The sequence below is a fragment of the Canis lupus genome, chromosome 37 (genome assembly GCF_011100685.1).
Source record: "Canis lupus familiaris isolate Mischka breed German Shepherd chromosome 37, alternate assembly UU_Cfam_GSD_1.0, whole genome shotgun sequence".
Taxonomy (NCBI): domain Eukaryota; kingdom Metazoa; phylum Chordata; class Mammalia; order Carnivora; family Canidae; genus Canis; species Canis lupus.
In genome coordinates this window covers 25,042,782-25,061,753 of record NC_049258.1, presented here as the reverse complement: position 1 = coordinate 25,061,753, position 18,972 = coordinate 25,042,782, and the positions used below count along the sequence as shown (strand labels likewise).

General features: G+C 36.4%; 1 protein-coding gene across 1 annotated transcript in view; it reads left to right on the top strand.

The window, feature by feature from the left end:
* Positions 1 to 13: 13 nt before the first annotated feature.
* Positions 14 to 18,972, top strand: part of USP37 (ubiquitin specific peptidase 37) — a 96,106-nt gene continuing 77,147 nt past the window's right edge. The window contains 5 exon segments of the mRNA NM_001313862.1: positions 14 to 228; positions 5,320 to 5,416; positions 9,818 to 10,035; positions 14,002 to 14,173; positions 18,526 to 18,626. Of these exon segments, the coding sequence (NP_001300791.1) occupies positions 9,880 to 10,035; positions 14,002 to 14,173; positions 18,526 to 18,626 (429 nt within the window). The 5' untranslated portion in view covers positions 14 to 228; positions 5,320 to 5,416; positions 9,818 to 9,879.

Genomic DNA, 18,972 nt, shown 5'->3' with positions numbered 1-18,972 from the left:
GCTTGCGCGCACGCGCCTCGTCCGGGCGCGTCGAGTGTGCGTGCGTGCGTGCGTGTTTGCGTGTGGTCACAGTTCCCGCCATCAGCCGCTCTCCCTGACTAGGGGGAGTGAGCGGCCCCTCTCCTCCGTGCCCGGTGTCCCTTCCTTCCTTACCCTCGGCTCCTCCCCCTCCGCGCGGACTCTGTGCTTCCGGCAGGCCGGTGCAGGGCTCCGGACCCGCAGGCACAGGTAAGGTGGGCCCGGCGGCCAGCTTCTCAACCGAGCCGTTTTCCCAGGTCCCCCTCCCCCGCCCCCCGCCCCTTGCGGTCCGCCCACTCGGCGTTCACTCTTCTGGAGTTCGCCCCGCTGCTGCTCCGCTCACCCCCACCCCTTCGGCGCTCCCAGGGCCTCACAGGTACTCCTCTGGGGTTTCCCCCCAGGCTTTCCTTTTCCTTTCACCTGGTCTTCCTTGTCACGCTCTTGCTCCGCAACCCAAACCTGGCCCCCTTTCGCTGGGGGCTGTCGTCGCCCGCCACCCGCCCCTTAGCAAGGCCTGCTGTCTCTTCAGGTGACTTCTGTTGCCGCACACCCATCAGGCCTTGGATAGTCTCTCTTGACCATTTTTCGTCTTCTTCCCTCTCCTGTCTGTCTCTCACTGGAAGGCATGGATTGTATTTTTGTCGTGCGTTTGGTTGCTCCTCCTCTTCTAGCTATCAGATCGGGTTGTCAGGTTTACCTATTTTAGGTCATGATCCACGGAAAGGAAATGATCACTGATGACAAAATCCTGTGTTCTGGAGAATTGGCTTGTAGTGGTTTTGTGGTAATCGTTTTCAAAATTTCGGCTCTGTAAATGCCTTTTGGCGGGGGTGGGGGGAGTAGGCAGTATGGACAAGTCTCTTAACTGGGGACAGGTCTAAGGCTGTCAAGGAGGCAGTTGGATGTAGTGGGTTGGAGCTCAAAGGAGAGCTCTGGACAGGCTGTATAAATTCATGTATATGTGTCATCTGCCATGTTGATAGTAACTGAAGCTATGCATGTGGATGAAATTGCCTAAGGAGAGTGTAGTGCTAGAAAAAACGGACCCAGGATGGAGCACTGAGGGATTCTTGGTGTTTAATAACTGTACAGAGGTCAAATCTCCGGTTAAAGAGATGAAAGAAGTAATCAAGAGTTGTTGAATTCTGTTGAAATGTAGAGTTGAATGAGGGCTGTAAAGCCGGGTGACATCAAAGTAATCGATGAACACAGCGCGAGATGTTTGATGGAGTGAAATGGAATATCTGGGTTTAGTGCTAGGTCTGTTCACCTTTGCTGCAAATTCTTAATTTGCCCGAAGCTGTAAATTCCACCTGTATGTTGAAGACTTAAGAATTTTAATTTCCAGCTTTTTCCCTTTATTTTCAGGTCAAGATCTAAATAACCAACTGCTTGACATCCCCACTTGATTTTTTTCTTGGGAATTTCAAATATAATACATCTAAAACCAAAGTCTTAAGTTTTCTCTGCATACCCCAAGTTCTTTGTCCTTCAGTATCCTGTTTCATTAAGTGGTATATTTATCTACTTATATAAGCTAGAAACTTGAAATCCATTTTTGATTTCTCCTTCATCCCATGTATCTTTAAGTTCTATATCCAATACAGTTGACCCGTGAACAATGCAAGGGATGGTGCACTGACCCTTTCCAGTTGAAAGTCCACATGTAACTTGATTCTCCTAAAACCTAGCTACTAATAACCTACAGTTGACTGGAATACCAATAAGTAAATGTCAGTGTGTATTCTGTGCTATGTATATTTTATGCTGTATTCTTAGAATAAAGTTAGACTAAATAAATGTTATTAAGAAAATCATAAGAAACAGAAAATACGTTTACAATAACTATATTTATTGAAAATGTCACGTAGAAGTAGCTCCATGCATTTCAAACCCGTGTTCAAAGGGTCATATGTACGTCTGAATGTATTTCTGTACATCTTCAGTATCAATTTTCAAGTTCAAGCCACAATCTTTCACCTGGACTTAATGTCACTGGTTCCCTTTATTTCTCATCTGTAAAATGGGAATAATAACTACCTTACTGGATTGTTATGAGGATTAAATGGCAGATGGCACACAGTAAATAGCCAGTAAGCATTAATTGTTATTGTAATTGTTATAAGCTGAATCACTTCAATATTCTCTTCTGCCCTACTTTTTTGGATTCTTTTTTTACTCTCCTCCCCAAACCCAAAATATATCATTTCTCCATTCGAGTAACATGTTATTTCTCAGCTTACAACACTTATTTACTTACTTACTTACTTATGACACAGAGAGAGAATCAGAGACACAGGCAGAGGGAGAAGCAGGCTCCATGTAGGGAGCTTGATGTGGGATTCAATCCTGGGACTCCGGGATCATGCCCTGGCCAAAAGCAGGTGCTTAACCGCTGAGCCACCCAGGTGTCCCTCTGCTTACAACTCTTTAGTGGATTTCCTATCACTAAATGTTTATTACATTTAGGGTAAAAATAAAAATCCTTACTGTGGTCTATAGGATTCTATATAACTTGATTCTTCTACCTTCACTAGCTTCATCTTGCTCCAGCCTCCTCTTGCTCACTAAAATCTAGCTACACTGCTTTTCATTTCCTTAGTCACACCAAGTTATTTTCCAGCTATGGGTCCTTTGCTCATGCTGTTGTATTTTCCTGGATTGTTCAGTATGGCCATCCCAAATTCATTCATTCTTCAATATTAGCTTAGCTTTGGCCTCTACCCACTACCCCAAGTCTTAAATCAGGTACCTTATTATAATGTCTTGTCATGCCCTGTGCGTTATATTTGTATCACTTTTTAGAACTTGTAATTGTATATTGTGTGATTGTTTAAAATGTGTCTCCTACTAGAATATATGTTAATAGCTATTTCATTTCTATTTCTCAAGAATTTGTTAAGTAAGTAAACTAGAGCTTGTTTTAGGAACCGTCATGTCTTTGGGAAGCACTAGCTTACTGATATCTTGTCATCTGATGATAAGCACCTTTTCACTCTTAACAATTTAAAGGACACAAAAGAAAAAACCCAAGAGTTTTCCAGCTATGGATGATTTTACTCATTCTTTGGTCATAAAATCATTTAGATTTTAGACTCTAAACTGGAGAGAAACTTTACCTAGATCAACTTCATTCTTTTAGTCATGCACTAATTTTATCTGTCTGCATTTGTGTTATGGATTTTTTAGAAAAGAAAGCTCTTTTAGAAAAGAAATCAGAGCAGTGGTTTATATATTTTAACAATAGGTTAAACTATAAGACAAGTGAGGATGAGGTTTCCAAAAATAAATACAAGAAAAATCCCTACCTAAGTTGTTGGATATGGAAAATACTAAAATTTATTAATTTGTGTGTGTAGAACAGGATTTGTGTTGAGAAATAGGAAATAGGGGCAGCCCCGGTGGCCCAGTGGTCTAGCGCCGCCTTCAGCCCAGAGTGTGATCCTGGAGACCCGGGATCGAGTCCCACATCAGGCTCCCTGCATGGAGCCTGCTTCTCCCTCTGCCTGTCTCTCTCTCTCTCTCACTCTCTCTGTCATGAATAAATACAATCTTTAAAAAAAAAAAAAAAAAAGAAAAATAGGAAATAAATACAGGAAGTATATGAGGGCCAAACACAGAAAGGCATTTGGATTTATTTTATGCATAGTGATGAGCTGTTAAAAAGCTGATTGTAAAAAACGTTTTGGGAGAACGTTTCAGTTGAGATGAAAATATTCTAGAGGTATGCTGTACAGCATTGTACCTATAGTTAACAATAAAGCATTGTACATTTAAAGTTTTGTTAAGAGGGCAGATCTTGTATTAAGTATTCTTACCACAGTAAAATTTTAAAAAGGTGGGAATGGACTCCAATAACAAGTATTTCGCACTTGCTAAGTGCTTGTATTTTTGTTGTACAAGAGAAGATAAGATAGATACCTACCTTGCTCCTCACTTAGAAAGTTAAGGAGACAAAGTGCATACTTAACTTGGTAAGAGAGTAGTTCCTTAGAAAGGGTATTATAGAGTAGAGGATTCATTGAATGGAAACATTGTGCAAGAATGGAGACTGGAAAGTGATTGTTGCTGCAAATCATTAATGAGGTTACAGTGTGGTAGTGGTTAAAAACATGGGTTCTGGTGTTAGATTTACTTTTGTCTCTTAATGAATTTTGTAACTGTGAATAACTTAATCTCTCTAAACCTCAGTTTCCTAATCTGTAAACTAGAGATGATAATCCCTGTAAGATTATTGGGAATTTTTTTTTTAAGATTTTATTATTTATTTATTTATTCATGAGAGACACAGAGGGAGAGAGAGGCAGAGACACAGGCAGAGGGAGAAGCAGGCTCCATGCAGGGAGCCCGATGTGGGACTCCATCCCTGGTCTCCAGGATCACACCCTGGACTGAAGGCGGCGCTAAACCGCTGAGCCACCGGGGCTGCCCCAGTTATTGGGAAAATTAAATGAGATAATGCAGCATGGCTCTTAGCACTATGTTTAGTAAATGTTGCATAATAAATATTAGATGGGAGTGATGGCACAATGAGTTTCTGAATCAGCAGCTATAAAAAGGCTGGGTTTTAGATGAACGAGAAGGAGGGTAAAGATGGTTCTAAAATTTTTTGTCTGAATGATAGTGGGAGGAAAATGTAGAGAAGTGTGGGATCCTCATAAGGAGGATGTGGACTGTATCATCTTCACATTTGTATTCTTTCCACAGTGCCATCAAATTAAAGTAACTCAGTCATTTTTTTACTAAGTGAAGGAATGAGTTTAAAGTTGATTTTATAGCATTCAAGGGGGCAGTGAAAGATGTTTGGGTAGAACTTTATGGAAAGTTGAGAGTTAGGGAGGCTAAATTTGAGAAACATCCATAAAGTTAGTTTTGAAAGAAAAATAAAAACTCCAAATTTACTCACCTTTCGAAATTTGTATCAGTACATCATGGAAATGGTATTTTAGGATTTAAGACATCATTATGTAACAATGTTTATAGAGTTAACAAAGAATATACTCTTTTTCACTGTTGTCTTAATTTCAAAATGTCGCAGGAATAAATATACCAAGACACAAATGGATAAGGTAGAAGCCTCAAGTCCTTCATTTGTACAGCAGATACATCCCTGAAGTTCTATTGATTGCGTATATATGTATCTTGAGTGTTGTTATATTTTAAATGTTTTCAGTAAGGTAACTTGTGGTTTTTAAATAAAAAGAGTTCATCTTGTGTAAATGATTGCTTTCTTCTTTTTTTTTTTTATTTTAATTTTGTAAGTTGGATTCTTTTAAAAAGGCACACTTATATTTTCTTTAGCTGAGTTGATGGCTTCCCGGAGAACTGGCATAGCTGCAAAATATGAGTAGTTCCCCAAGAAGAGTGCATTGCCTTTGGCACAAGGATCAGAATAAAGGTGAATTGTTATTACATAGGGTTTTTCAGTAAAAGTCACTGAAAAGTAAGTAATGTTTTTTATTTTGGGTATATTTTTTCCAAGACTATGCAAATTAGCAAGAATTAACAATTTTCTTCTATTTTTGTAGTAATTTTGTTTTAGCATGCTTGCTTAATGCAGAACACCCTATAGATAAGGATGTCTTCAGAGCAGTACCTAAAAGGTGTGCATTTAAATAACTGTACAGGGTACAGAAACATTTTTGTCCATATTATTGATTAAGCTTTCATAGAATGCTCAAAGTTGAACAGTAATTTTAATAGTGAAAAAGTTAGGGAAAGAGGAATCTCTTTGGACATACTTAAATAATTTGTTATTTAAAAAATAAAAAATCATTTTTTTTCACCTTGTCTTAGTAATATTGCTTTGGTAGGGAATTAGCATTATAGAATTCAAAGAAAGCTTCTCATTGTCCTAGATTAATAGAAAGTTTAACTGTTACCACAGGATCATGCTACACACTGAAAAAGAAACTTAGTTTTTTTTTCTTTTAACTGGATAGAGCAAACCTTGATAATATGATGAATGTACAAAAGTAGATATAGTAATTCATTTAGGACAAGACCAGGAATGGACTAAATTGAGAGATTAAGAAAAAGTTCTGTTGCTTCTACAAATTTTATATCCTCTACCTTTTAGGGTTGTTTTTTCTTAAAGGAAAGAGGGATTGCTAGTAGAAATGGTTAAGGAAATGTTTGGTATCTGAAGTAAAATTTCATATACTTAAAATTTTGCATCAAAATGTTTGAGAATCATACAGAGAATAATTATATATAGAAACAGAAGTAACCAATAGTTTTTTTATTTCTCATATGCTTTAGTGAACTTTGAAATCTTCACCTCCACTTTTGTTAAAATAATTTTTAGAAGTATATTTTGTTAGAGGAATTCAAGGTCATTGGCTTTTACTTTTGGTTTGTTAAGAAAGCACCAAGATAATAGAGTTTTATATTATCTTTTAATTTGGTACCCTGACCTGTAGTGACATATAAGGAAAAGTGAGGAAATCTGACAGAACTCATAACATGGAGTTTCTTCATTAAGCAATGAATAATATGAATCCCAGTTTAAGCAAGTTTACCTACGTTTTTGTTTTAATGCATTCTATAACTGTATTAATTCTTAGTCTTCCACAAATGATTTTTCTTTCCTTGAATTTCGGTAAGATACAAGGACAGCTTTGCATTTAGTAGAGAAATTCAGATGCACATAGAAAAGGCTTAGATGCAGTGTTCAAAAGATGAGTTTTATGCAGTACAGCGCATAGCGATACTTTTATAAAGAACTTAGTAAATAAAAAAAAAGAACTTAGTAAATATAATTCTATATATATAAGAGATTTATGGTTTCAATATCTGCTGTTGTATATTTTAATAGCAAATTGAATAGAATTGATAGGGCTGATTTGTTCCTTATTCTTGAATAATAAGTATTTCTTCTGTGTCAGACACTGTCATAAATGGGGTTTCAGAGTTTAAAGTACATATTCCCTGTCTTCAAATAGCAAAGTGTAAATAGAGACAAAGAAGTGAACAGTTTATGATACAATGTTATACTAGAGGTAAGCACAGGGTACAACAGAGACTGCAGAAGCATGAAGCAGTCTCAGTCTGGATATGGGGTGAGAGAAAAAGTGAAAGGTAGCTCGAAAGCCTTCTTAAGGAAGATAGCATCTAAGCTGAGCCTTGATTTTATAGCCAAGAGAAGAAATCAAGGGGCCTTTGGGGGGATAAGGAGAGTACCTACAGATTCTCCAGAGATAAACCATAGTGCACCATGCAAAGGTATAGTGGGATGAGAACATACGACTTTTGGGGGGACATTATAAATAGTTTAGATGACTGGATTTGAAGGGCTTTGGGATAGGTAAGTAAAGCCTGGATCACGAAAGTTGTTTAATGTCATTTTAATGAGTCTAGATTTTATTGTGAGGGCAGTGGGGAGCTGTTGAATGGTATTAAGGAGAGTGATGTGGTTTGACCTACAGTTCATTATAAAAATGTCTGAGAGGTATATAGAGGTAGAATTGATGGGACTCTACCATGATCTTCATTTCCAATATAATACTAGTAATTGAAAAAAAATCAAAGATAACTCTTGTCTTTCTGGATGGGCAACTGGGGTAGGAGAGGGGTCACAGTCTTGGCAATGCTGAGACAGGAAAAAAGTCTAAGGGCAGAGTGGAAAAGTCTAAGGACACATCCAAACATTGAAGCATCAAATTATTAATTGCAAGAAAAGTATTACAAACCACGCATTTTTGGTCCAAAATTCTGTAGTTACTAGTTTGAGCAGTGCCATGTTAACAGATCTGTAAACAGTAGTGGGCTCTGTTACTTTGATGGGTTCATAAACCTAGTAAATTATACCATATAAATCTGGCCGGGGTGCCTGAGTGGCTCAGTTGTTTAAGCGTCGGCCTTTGGCTCAGGTCGTGGTCCCAGAATCCTGGGATTGAGTCCTGTGTTGGGCTCCCTGCTCAGCAGAGAGCCTGCTTGAACCTGCTTCTCCCTCACCCTTTCCTCCTTCCCTTGCTTGTTTTCTCTCTCTCTCTCTCTCTCTCTCCCCCCCTCCCCAATAAATAAAATCTTTAAAAAAAATTAATAAATCTGGCCAAAGTAGGTATTCAGGAAATTTGATGAAACGAGTGAATAGTAAAGGAGACTTAAAATGCCTAACACCTTTTAACTATTCAAAGGGTTTTCAACATCTCTTTTAAATTTAATTCCCAGTTATTTGATATCTAATATCACGAGACCTCAAACTAAGGGCCCCCAGGCTCTATCCTGCCTATATCCTGCCTGTAGGTGGGTTTTGCTTGATTTGTTGCTTTTAAAAATAAATTTGAATTCCTTGCTCATAATTTAAAGTGGGCAGTTTTACATAAATATTTGGAACTCATTTTCTTGAAAAGTTAGATGGTCTGATAATACCTGGGTTGACTAATTCTGCATGGTAAAATTAGATTTCAGTAGCAGTTTTTCTTGCTTAAGTCATGTCACCTGCATGGTCCCTCTACGCAGTTGAGTTTAATCCCTGTTAACAGCTTATTTAATTGGAGGTCTTTGGAGGAATGGGGTTGCAGGTGAGGAGTAAATTCAGAAAGTGGACACTGATTTCATTCATATTAAAGCTTTTGTCTGTTGGGTGCCTAATGTGTGTTATTTCATTTAGTTTTGCAACGCTATAGCATTTGCTGTTCCTATATACAATTGAGAAAACTAATAGTTAGAAAGGGAAGTTATAAATTAGGGACAGCTGGCTCCTGATAGTTAGGCCTCCTGTATTTTTTCTTTTGTATACTACATTTTTAAAGCTTTTCTAGTTGAGTTGTTTAGGCAGAGGCAAAGTCTGATGATTTTTAATTTCTAAAATTATAAGCAAGAATCTATTAGCAATGTTTTTAGAAATTTGAAAAGAGTATAAATAAAATTTGTTTTAGATGATTGTGTATATATGTACATAACAACACTAATGTTCTTTGCTATATATGTACATAACAACACTAATGTTCTTTGCTATTATAATTGTATTTACTTGCTGACATTTGGCAAACTAGTTTGAAAGTCTTAAATATTCTATTATTACTAGAAGTAATTTTTAAGTATTTAGAAGTTCATTCAGAAATTTGAGTATTTGTCAAAGAAAATTGGTAAGGATTCTTTTCACTGTGCTAGGTGGTTCTTAGGAAGAGAGGTTTTTTCTGTTTTACCTAGAGAATAACTTTCTCAGTATAATTCTGGAAGTTAAACTAATTTGATTATTACAATATTTTAATTCATTTAGTATCTTTTATACTTATACATGGAAATGCTTAGACTACTGACTGGCAGAAGGAATTGTAACATGATTTGATATTTTGAGAGGAACTCCATTTTAAGAAATGGAGTCAGCGGACTGAAAATATTTAACTAAATTTGAAACTCAAGACCTTTTAGCATTCATGAAGGAAGATACAAGTTGGTTATATTGCTGTGGACAATTGACATGTGGGCATTGACAGTGGAATCTTCAATATTCCTGATTGATATGCCTTTAGTGGCAGCAGTCTGTTAATGATGCATAGTGCAAAATTTAAACACTAGTAGGGCATAGATACTGGACATATGGCAAAGAAGGGAACATGCATGGAAGAAATAAAAGGTGGATAGATTTAGTAGTCAAGGACATTCAGTGACATTTAGTTGTCTTTCTTGTGCCTATCAGCTAATCAAGGCCTTTGAAGATGCTTAATAAAAAGTGGTTTATTGAAATAGAGAAAAGGACATAACATGGTTTATTAAATGCTCTTTCAAACTCTTATTTTAATCACTCTTATTTTAGTAAATTGTAACTTACTATTTTATTTTTCTTCCTTAGAATCTGTCAGGTGAAGGTATTTTTGCTTTTTAATTTGGCTAGAAGCAATTTATTTTTAAAGAATGTCTCCTCTGAAGATACACGGTCCTATCAGAATTCGAAGCATGCAGACTGGAATTACAAAATGGAAAGAAGGGTCCTTTGAAATTGTGGAAAAAGAGAATAAAGTCAGCCTAGTAGTTCACTACAATACTGGAGGAATCCCAAGGATATTTCAGGTATTACCAAATTTTGATGTGGAATAGATCTTGAATCATAACCTTTAGTGAATAGCCTCCTTGTACCATAGTAAGTGTAATGGTAGCCTTCCTCTGAGATTAACATTCTTTTTATTTCCAGGACACTGATAGTTTTGTGTGCATATTTTATAAATTATTCAACAGCATCATTAATGGTATATAATAAATAGTGGGAAGTAGTCACCGTTATTGAAAAAAAAACTAAGAAGCAGAGAAGAACTGAGTTTGAATACTATTTCTGTCAAAGCTATTTTAAAAACCACATTAGGATAACTTTAGTTATTCTCTTCTTTCCTTAGTATATGATAGATTCATCACTGTGTAGTATTAACTTTTAATAGGACTTATTAGTATCTTCTAAAACCAAATACTTCCTAAATAATTTTGCCAAGGGTTGTGGTATGGGCCATTCAAGGATGATTATTCAAGGTCATTCTTACTGCTGTTTTCTGACTACAAGCTTTTGAAGAATTTCATTATTTTATCACTGCAAAAAATAATTTTGTTTTTACCTCTTTACTGTCTATTCTGTGCAGCTAAGAACTACTCATCCTGACATAATTTGAATTTAAGAAAGTAAACCATATTTTTCTGCACTTTAAAATTCTGTATTTGTTAATTAGATAATACAAAAGTATAATATTCATTCTAAACTGAAAAACTCTAGTGAATAACAATTTATGAAGCTTTATGCTTGAGAATCCTAGAGCTGGAGTAAGATTTCCATTTCTCCTTGCTTTTGAACTGTGAAAATAAATTGCTTATGATTTTGTATATTAGAGATCGTCTTAAATAGATTGGAAGTGGTGACAGGGGCAATAGAAACAATAGTAGTTTCTTCCACCTACGTGTATCTACAATTGCTCATCTCAATGAAAGAAAGATTCATTTTCAAATAGATTCAGTTTCTTAGTCCTCAACCCAAATTAGCAGTCAGTAAATATTTAAATATTTAAGCAAACATAGGTGTTGAGGAGCATGAGGATTCTGCTGTGATTCCAGCCTTATCTCAGTTCTAGATCAGTATGCATTCAGCATTTATTTTGTTAACTATCTACAGATAACCATGACGGATACTATATACTAAGTGCTAATAATACAGAGCTAAGTGAGATGCTTTTCTTCTCAAACTTAAGCATAATCAGAAGCATTTTCAGATGTAAAAATATTTCAGAGACACTGAAGTAATACAAAGAAGAATGGTTTGGTCCTGAGCATTTAGAGGATAAGTAGGAGTTTGCCAAGCACAGTGAAGGTAGGGCAGAGGTGATTTCTGTCCATGGACAAACACGTGGAAATGTAAATCAACCCTCAGAAAACCAGAACATTATTTTAAAGTAAATGGACAGTAAGGAGTGCATGGCAGAAGTAGAGGCTGAAGAGCTAGATAGGAACCAGATCTTGTTTGTCATACTAAGAGGACCTTAGAGTCTAAGGAGCCAAGAATCTCAAGTTCAGATTCACTTAGGGGCTAGGCAGATGACTATTTCAAGAGATAGTGGGAGAAGGAGGACATATAGGAGGTTATTGTGGGAGTTTAGATGAAGAATAAGAGTCGTAATCAAAGGAAAAGACAGTAGGAAGAAGCAAGAGGAGAAAAGGATGGATTGGAAGAGATTAAAAGAAGACTTGACTCATTAGATTTAGGAAGTGAGAAAGAAGACACTGGTTTCTGAGTGGATGACAATGCCTTTCATGTCTTAGTAGGGAGCAGAGGGGAAGAACTAGGGTGGAAGGATTGAGAGATGAGTTGTTTGAGGTATCAAGCATTCAGATGTCAGTATCTAGTAAGTGTTAGGTAAGCAGGACTGGAACTCCATGAGAGGGGTCTTCTGGACTTAGAGAAAAGATGGAAGGCCTCACCATATGGTAGTTAATAAAATTATCAGTTGAAGACCTCAAGTTCAAGATTATTCTTTCATCTTGTTTGATAATGAACAAGCTTTTTGTCTTATGTATTTAACTTACATTTTTAAAAAGTGGTATATTGACTGAAATAGTGTTGTTATGTGATCTCTTTTCCTTTTGCATGCTAAACTCCTTGTTTAAATATTTCGGAGTTAAAGCCTCTGATACTGTTTATTGTGTTTTATGATAGAATTTTTACTCAAGAACATAGATTTAAGACCTACTTTGAATATATATATATAATTTTAAATTGAATATAAATTAATCTGATAAAATTAATTTTCATTCTTCTCTAAAAATTGACAAAGATCAATTCTAGTTTAAAAAAATTATATAAAGTTGTTCTTTCGGGATACCTGGGTGACTCCTCGGTTGAGCATCTGCCTTTGTCTCAGGGCGTGCTCCCGGCCCGGGGATCAAATCCCATATTGGGCTCCTTCAATAGAAGATAGAAGGAGCCTGCTTCTCCCTCTGCCTATGTCTCTGCCTCTCTCTCTGAGTCTCTCATGAATAAATAAATAAGTAAAGTCTTTAAAAAAAAAAAAAAAGCTATTCTTCCTTTATAATATTTAAAGGGTATGTTTTCAGCAAAAAGCGGCTTTTGAAGCCTTTGTATACTCCGGCTGAGGGAGAACATTAGAGAATAAAGATGCCTAGTTGGCAAGAATTACTTAGGTAGTAAACTGCAAGATTTATTAATTTGGTCTTGGAAAAATTTTGGCCAAGAGAAAATAAAAGTTATCACTTGATAGCACATATCCAGAGTCTGGAAGAGTATAAGACAAATTATTGAACCAATTTTGGGGAATGGAAAAAGTAAGCTAAATTAGTTTCTAGAGTGCTTATGATCTTCATGAGTGAATGAAAGTTAAATGAGCCTGCTTAGACACTTAAAAAAGAAAAAAAGGATGGGTGCACCTGGCTGGCTCAGTGGGTAGAGCAAGCAACTCTTGAACTTGGGGCTATAAGTTTGAGCCCTATAGTGGGTGTAGAGATTAGTTAAAAATAAAAAAGTGTGTGTGTGTGTGTGTGTGTGTGTGTGTGTGTACAGACAGAAATGAAGAAAGATGTCTTGTATTGATAAAGGTTCATTTTGATGTGTTTTTAAGAATTGGAATCCTTTTGAGGATGATCATTTGGGTTAAGAAATCCTTTTAAATTATAACTACCCGGGATGCCTGGGTGGCTGAGCAGTTGAGCGTCTGCCTTCAGCTCAGGGTGTGATCCTGGAGTCCCGGGATCGGGTCCCGCATCGGGCTCCCTGCATATGGAGCCCGCTTCTCCCTCTGCCTATGTCTCTACCTCTGTCTCTCTCTCTCTCTCTCTGTATCTCTCATGAATAAATAAATAAAATTTTTTTATAAAAAAAATTTACAGCTACCCAAACCAATTGCCAGAATATTATACAAGCTTTTGTTTAAAAAAAAAAAAAAAAAGGTGGGAAGAGTGAAGAAAAAGAAAGTCTGTAACACAGTATGGCTTTCTAAGCTAGCACTGGTGTAACCATCTAGGCTCTGTAAATTTTTTTTTTTTTTGAGATTTTATTTATTCATGAGAGACACAGAGAGAGAGAGGCAGAGACATAGGCAGAGAGAGAAGCAGGCTCCATGCAGGGAGCCCGATGTGGGACTTGATCTCGGGACTCCAGGATCACACCCTGGGCCAAAGGCAGGCGCTCAACTGCTGAGCCACCCAGGCATCCCAGCTCTATAAATTGTTAACTCACTAATTTTTATAGCTTTATAACTATACCTGAAAATATGCAATTCCCTACCATAAAATCAACAGTGGTAGGGTTACTTTGTAAATAAGTTTTAATAGTAGATGTTTGCCTTTCCTAAAAGTGAAATCTTTGACTTAAGTGTATCAAGAAATGGGAATTCTTTTTGGTTGGAAGGAAAAAACTCTAAATTAATATGGGAAAGACTAAGAAATAAAATTTAGCAAGCATAAAGTTTAGTATTGCTTGTATAACTTGTTATACTTTGTCACCATATATTTTTAACAATAACATAATTTTCCTTTTGTGTTGATTAGCTAAGTCATAACATTAAAAACGTGGTGCTTCGACCCAGTGGAGCAAAACAAAGCCGCCTAATGTTAACTCTACAAGATAACAGCTTTTTGTCTATTGACAAAGTACCAAGTAAGGATGCAGAGGAAATGAGGTTGTTTCTAGATGCAGTACATCAAAACAGACTTCACGCAGGTGAGCACAAATCTACCCAGGGTTTGCTATTAACTGTTATAAAAGAATATAATGGTGGCTCAGTGGTTGAGCGTCTCTGCCTTTGGTTCAGGGTGTGATCCTGGTCCCAGGATCGAGTCCCGTGTTGGGCTCCCTGTGAGGAGCCTGCTTCTCCCTGTGCCTGTGTCTCTGCCTCTCTCTCTCTGCATCTCTCATGAATAAATAAATAAAATCTTAAAAAAAAAAAGAATATAATAGATAGTAGACCGTGTCCCTGGTGAATATTGATACACAAATCTTCAGCAAAGCACTGGCAGACTGAATTCAACAGCACATTTAAAGGATTATATACCGGGATACCTGGGTGGCTCAGTCAGTTAAGCATCCCACTCTTGGTTTTGACTCACATCATGATTGAGCCCTGCATCAGGCTTGGCATTCAGGCATGGAGACTGCTTATTTCTCTCCCTCTCCCCCTCCTTACTCTGTCGCTTTCAATAAATAAAATATTTTTAAGAAGGAGTATAGGGGTGCCTGATTGCCTCAGGCAGTTAAGCATCTGCCTTCGGCTCAGGTCATGATCCCAGGGTCCTGTGATCAAAATCCCCTATAAGACTCCCTGCTAGGTGGGGAGCTTGTTTCTCTCTCTCCCTTTGCCTGCCACTCCCCCTGCTTGTGCGTGCACGTGCACTCTCTTCTCTGTCAAATAAATCTTAAAAAAAAAAAAAAAAATTAAAAAAGTATTATGTACCATGACCAGGTGGAATTTATTTCTGAAATGGAAGGATGGTTCGAGATAGGAAAAAATCCATGTGATACACCAAATGAGTGAATGAAGGACAAAAGCCACATGCAGAGAAAGCATTTGATAAAATTCAAAACCCTTTCATGATAAAACATTCAAGAAACTAGAAATAGAAGGACATTACCTTAACCCAATAAAAGCTGTAGATGAAAAGCCCACATGTAGATGAAAAGCCACATACATTGCTAACATACTCAGCAATGAAAAACTGAAAGATTTTTCTTTAAGATAAGGAACAAGGCAAGAATGCCTTTTCCTGCTATCCAACATAATACTAGAAGTCCTAGCGAGAGCACTTGGGCAAGAAATAGAAATGAAGTGCATCCAAATTAGGAAGAAGTAGGGGGTCCCTGGTTGGCTCAGTCTGGAGAGCATGCAGCTCTTGATCTCTGGGTCATGAGTTTAAGCCCCACATTAGGTGTAGAGCTTACTTTAAAGAAAAAAAAGAGGAAGAAGAGATGATATGTTACTATATGAGAAAACCCTAAGGATTCCACAAAAGAATATGGCTAGCAAAGGAGGAAGATTTAAATTATGATTGGGAAGAGTTACCTTGTTATATAAATCTTAGATACTTGTCTTTGTCTATGTGAAACTTACTCCATGGTTTTAGTCTTACTGTGAAGACAGCAAGTACTATAGAAAATCATAAACAATATTATCAGATTCCCCTGTCCCTTCCTAATCCTTTTCATTTAAAATGTTTTGATTTTTTAAAAAATGTTATAGATATTTTTAAGGAATAATCTAGTGCTTAAAAGAAGTTTTCTGTTATTACTGTTAGTATCCAGCTCTATTATTATCAAAACTTTATTACTAATAAATTACTAATACTTTAGAGTTGACAGACTTTAAATTGGGCTTCTTAAATATAAAAATATTAGAAAATGAGGATGTAGCAGTGCTACTTTGCTTATATTTAATGTATCTATTTGATGTGCTATTTTCCTTGTAAAATGAAAAAAAAATTATGATTGTGTGCCATTTAGTACCTACTCATTGTGTTCATGTTACCAAATCTGAGCTATGTCAATTTACTAAATAACTGTTGAATTTTAGAATCAAGGAATTGAATACTGTTAACATTTTTTAGAATATGTCAGGGACTATGTCTATATTTCTCTTTTTGTTTCATTCCATCATACCCATCATTTTAATTGAACCACTGTTTTAAGAATTGATGTGTAAGAAAAGCATGTCTATATATATTGGAATGGAAACCACAGCAGATCGTCTAGGGACCCAAGTTTGAATTTGAACAACATGATAAATGGAAAAATAGGAGCTTTGGACCTAAACAGATTTAGATTTGAATCCTACCTCTACTTATTTCAATATAGCACTTAATGATTAAATTTCAGGTTCCTCATCTCTAAAATGAAGGGTTATATCACCTTAATTTCAGGGCTTATTAAAGAATAAGAACTCATAAATATAAAGCATGACTGACGACATATGATAGTAATTAAGAATAGCAGTGACTTGTTTTATGCTCTTAGGCTAGTTATTTTAATCTTTTGGGTTTAGTTGCCTTGGCTGCCCCAAAGTGATAATATAAACTTTACAGAGACCAGAGTAGGATAATGAATGTAAAACTACTTCAAAAAGTATAATGCATTTATTATATAGTGTGTGGCATTTCTGATCAGTGGAAAAGAGACTAAAATTTGATAAAAGTGTTATCTGTCAAGACAACTAACCATTTAAGAAGATAAAGCTGGCTCCCTTATTCCACTCCATTCATCTAAATAGATTTTACATTTGGGCTCCTGGGTGGCTTAGTTGGTTGAGCATCCGACTCTTGGTTTTGGTTCAGGTCATGATCTCAGGGTTGTGAGATCGAGCCCCGCATTGGCTCCTCACTCAGTGGGTAGTGAGCTTGAGATCCTCTCCCTCTTTTCCACATCCTCTCTCTCTAAAATAGATAAATCTTCAAAAAAAAAAAAATAGATTTTACATTGATCAGGGATTTGAACATAAAATGATAAAAGCTTTATTAAAGAGGGAGAGTGGATTTTAATGTAATATCTGGATGGAATAGAACTTTCTGAGTATGACATAAAAATCATTCAGTAAAAAAAGATTAGTAATTTGTACTGTGTAAAAATTTTAAGTGATCTGTGGCAAGAGTAGAAAAAAGAAGAAAATATTAGTCACAGTGATAGTGTTAATGTTGCTAATATACAAAAATGTACTTTCCAAATCAGTATGAAAAAGACAATCTAGTAGAGAAATAGAAACTGCATATAGGAAATTCAGGAAGTAAACAGATGGCTCTTACACATGAAAAAAATCTCAACATCACCAGTAATTAAATTTAAAATTTTGGTATCACATTGGCAAGTAGTGTGAGGGGAACCACAATAGTGTCAAATACTGGGTAGGAACTGTGAGATATTTTTTTGGAATAATAAGTGATAATACCAATTTAGTTTAAAACTGTACATCCTTTAGAAATTTTTATTCTGAGGAGTTCTTAGGGCAGCCCGGGTGGCTCAGCGGTTTAGCACTGCCTTCGGCCCAGGGTGTGATCCTGGAGACCCAGGATCGAGTCCCATGTCGGGCTTCTTGCATGGAGCCTGCTTCTCCCTCTGCCTGTGTCTCTGCCTCTCTCTCTCTTTCTCTCTCTCTCTCTGTCTCTCATGAATAAATAAATAAAATATTTTTTTAAAAAAAGGAGTTCTTAGAATTCCTGTCCTCAAAAATCATTTTATTAGTTCAAGAAGATAGGTGAAAGAATGAATGTTCAGTATTGTTTGCATTTTTTAAAAATTAAAAGAATTTTAAATGTTCATTTCAAATAATTAGAGGGAAATTGACTAAAGTATAAAATACTCTTTAAAAGTATATACCAGGGCAGCCTGAGTGGCTCAGCAGTTTAGTGCTGCTTTCAGCCCAGGGTGTGATCCTGGTGACCTGGGATCGAGTCCCACGTCGGGCTCCCTGCATGGAGCCTGCTTCTCCCTCTGCCTGTGTCTCTGCCTCTCTCCGTCTTTCTCTCTCTCTCTCTCTCTCTCTCTCTCTCTCTGTCTCACGAATGAATAAATAAAATCTTAAAAAAGTATGAATCAAAAAAAGTATATACAAATTGATGCTTCTACAGTACCTTACATGTTTTACATTAGCATCGATTTCTTTGGAATAGAAGCCATTTATGCTGCTTGCTGAACTTAATAGAGGATGCTTTGGAGTATACGTTATTGGAAGTATATCTGTCTCTGATTCTGACATGTTTCCTTGGCATCCAGTGTCACTGTTCATGCCATAGACACACAGTGACCAACTTTTTAGTAGTGTTAATTACCAAATATTTATATGGGAGAATTTGTAGCATTTTCATTTAAAAATTTGTTTCTTTTACGTCTTCCCAAGTTTTTGCATATTATTTCATTTTTTGCTTGAGTTTCTAGCTCTGAATTTAAATTGCTATATATATCTGGTAAACTTTCAGAATCGGTTGATAAGCACTTTCATTTTTTTACGCTTCTGTTTTTTCAGTATTCTATAATGATGATTAAACTCTATTAAAGTAAACGGCTTGGGATTTATTTATTTCCCCCCCCACCAGCCATGAAACCTTCTCAGGGGTCTGGTAGTTTTGGAGCTATTCTGGGCAGCAGGACTTCACAGAAGGAAACCAACAGGCAGCTTTCTTACTCAGACAATCAGGTATGTTCATTTGAATCTTTCTAGCTTTTAAAAAAAGTTATAATCTATTATTATGAAATCTTTTCAAAATTTATCACATACTATTCTTAGATTTATTGAACACAATATAGCTTATACTCTACATCTCATGGTATTCATTATGGACCATAGTAAAGTGTAGTTTTTAAAAGCATAGCTTTGGAGTTAGATGTGGGTTTGAGATTGGGTGCTGCTACTTAGTAGTTGTGGGTTCCTTGAGTATCCTGAGCCTCACTCTCCATCTGTAAAATTGAGATAGCAATAATATTTTAAGGGTTTTATGTGAGATAATGCATGTAAAAGTGTTATTAGCCCACAATACCATATA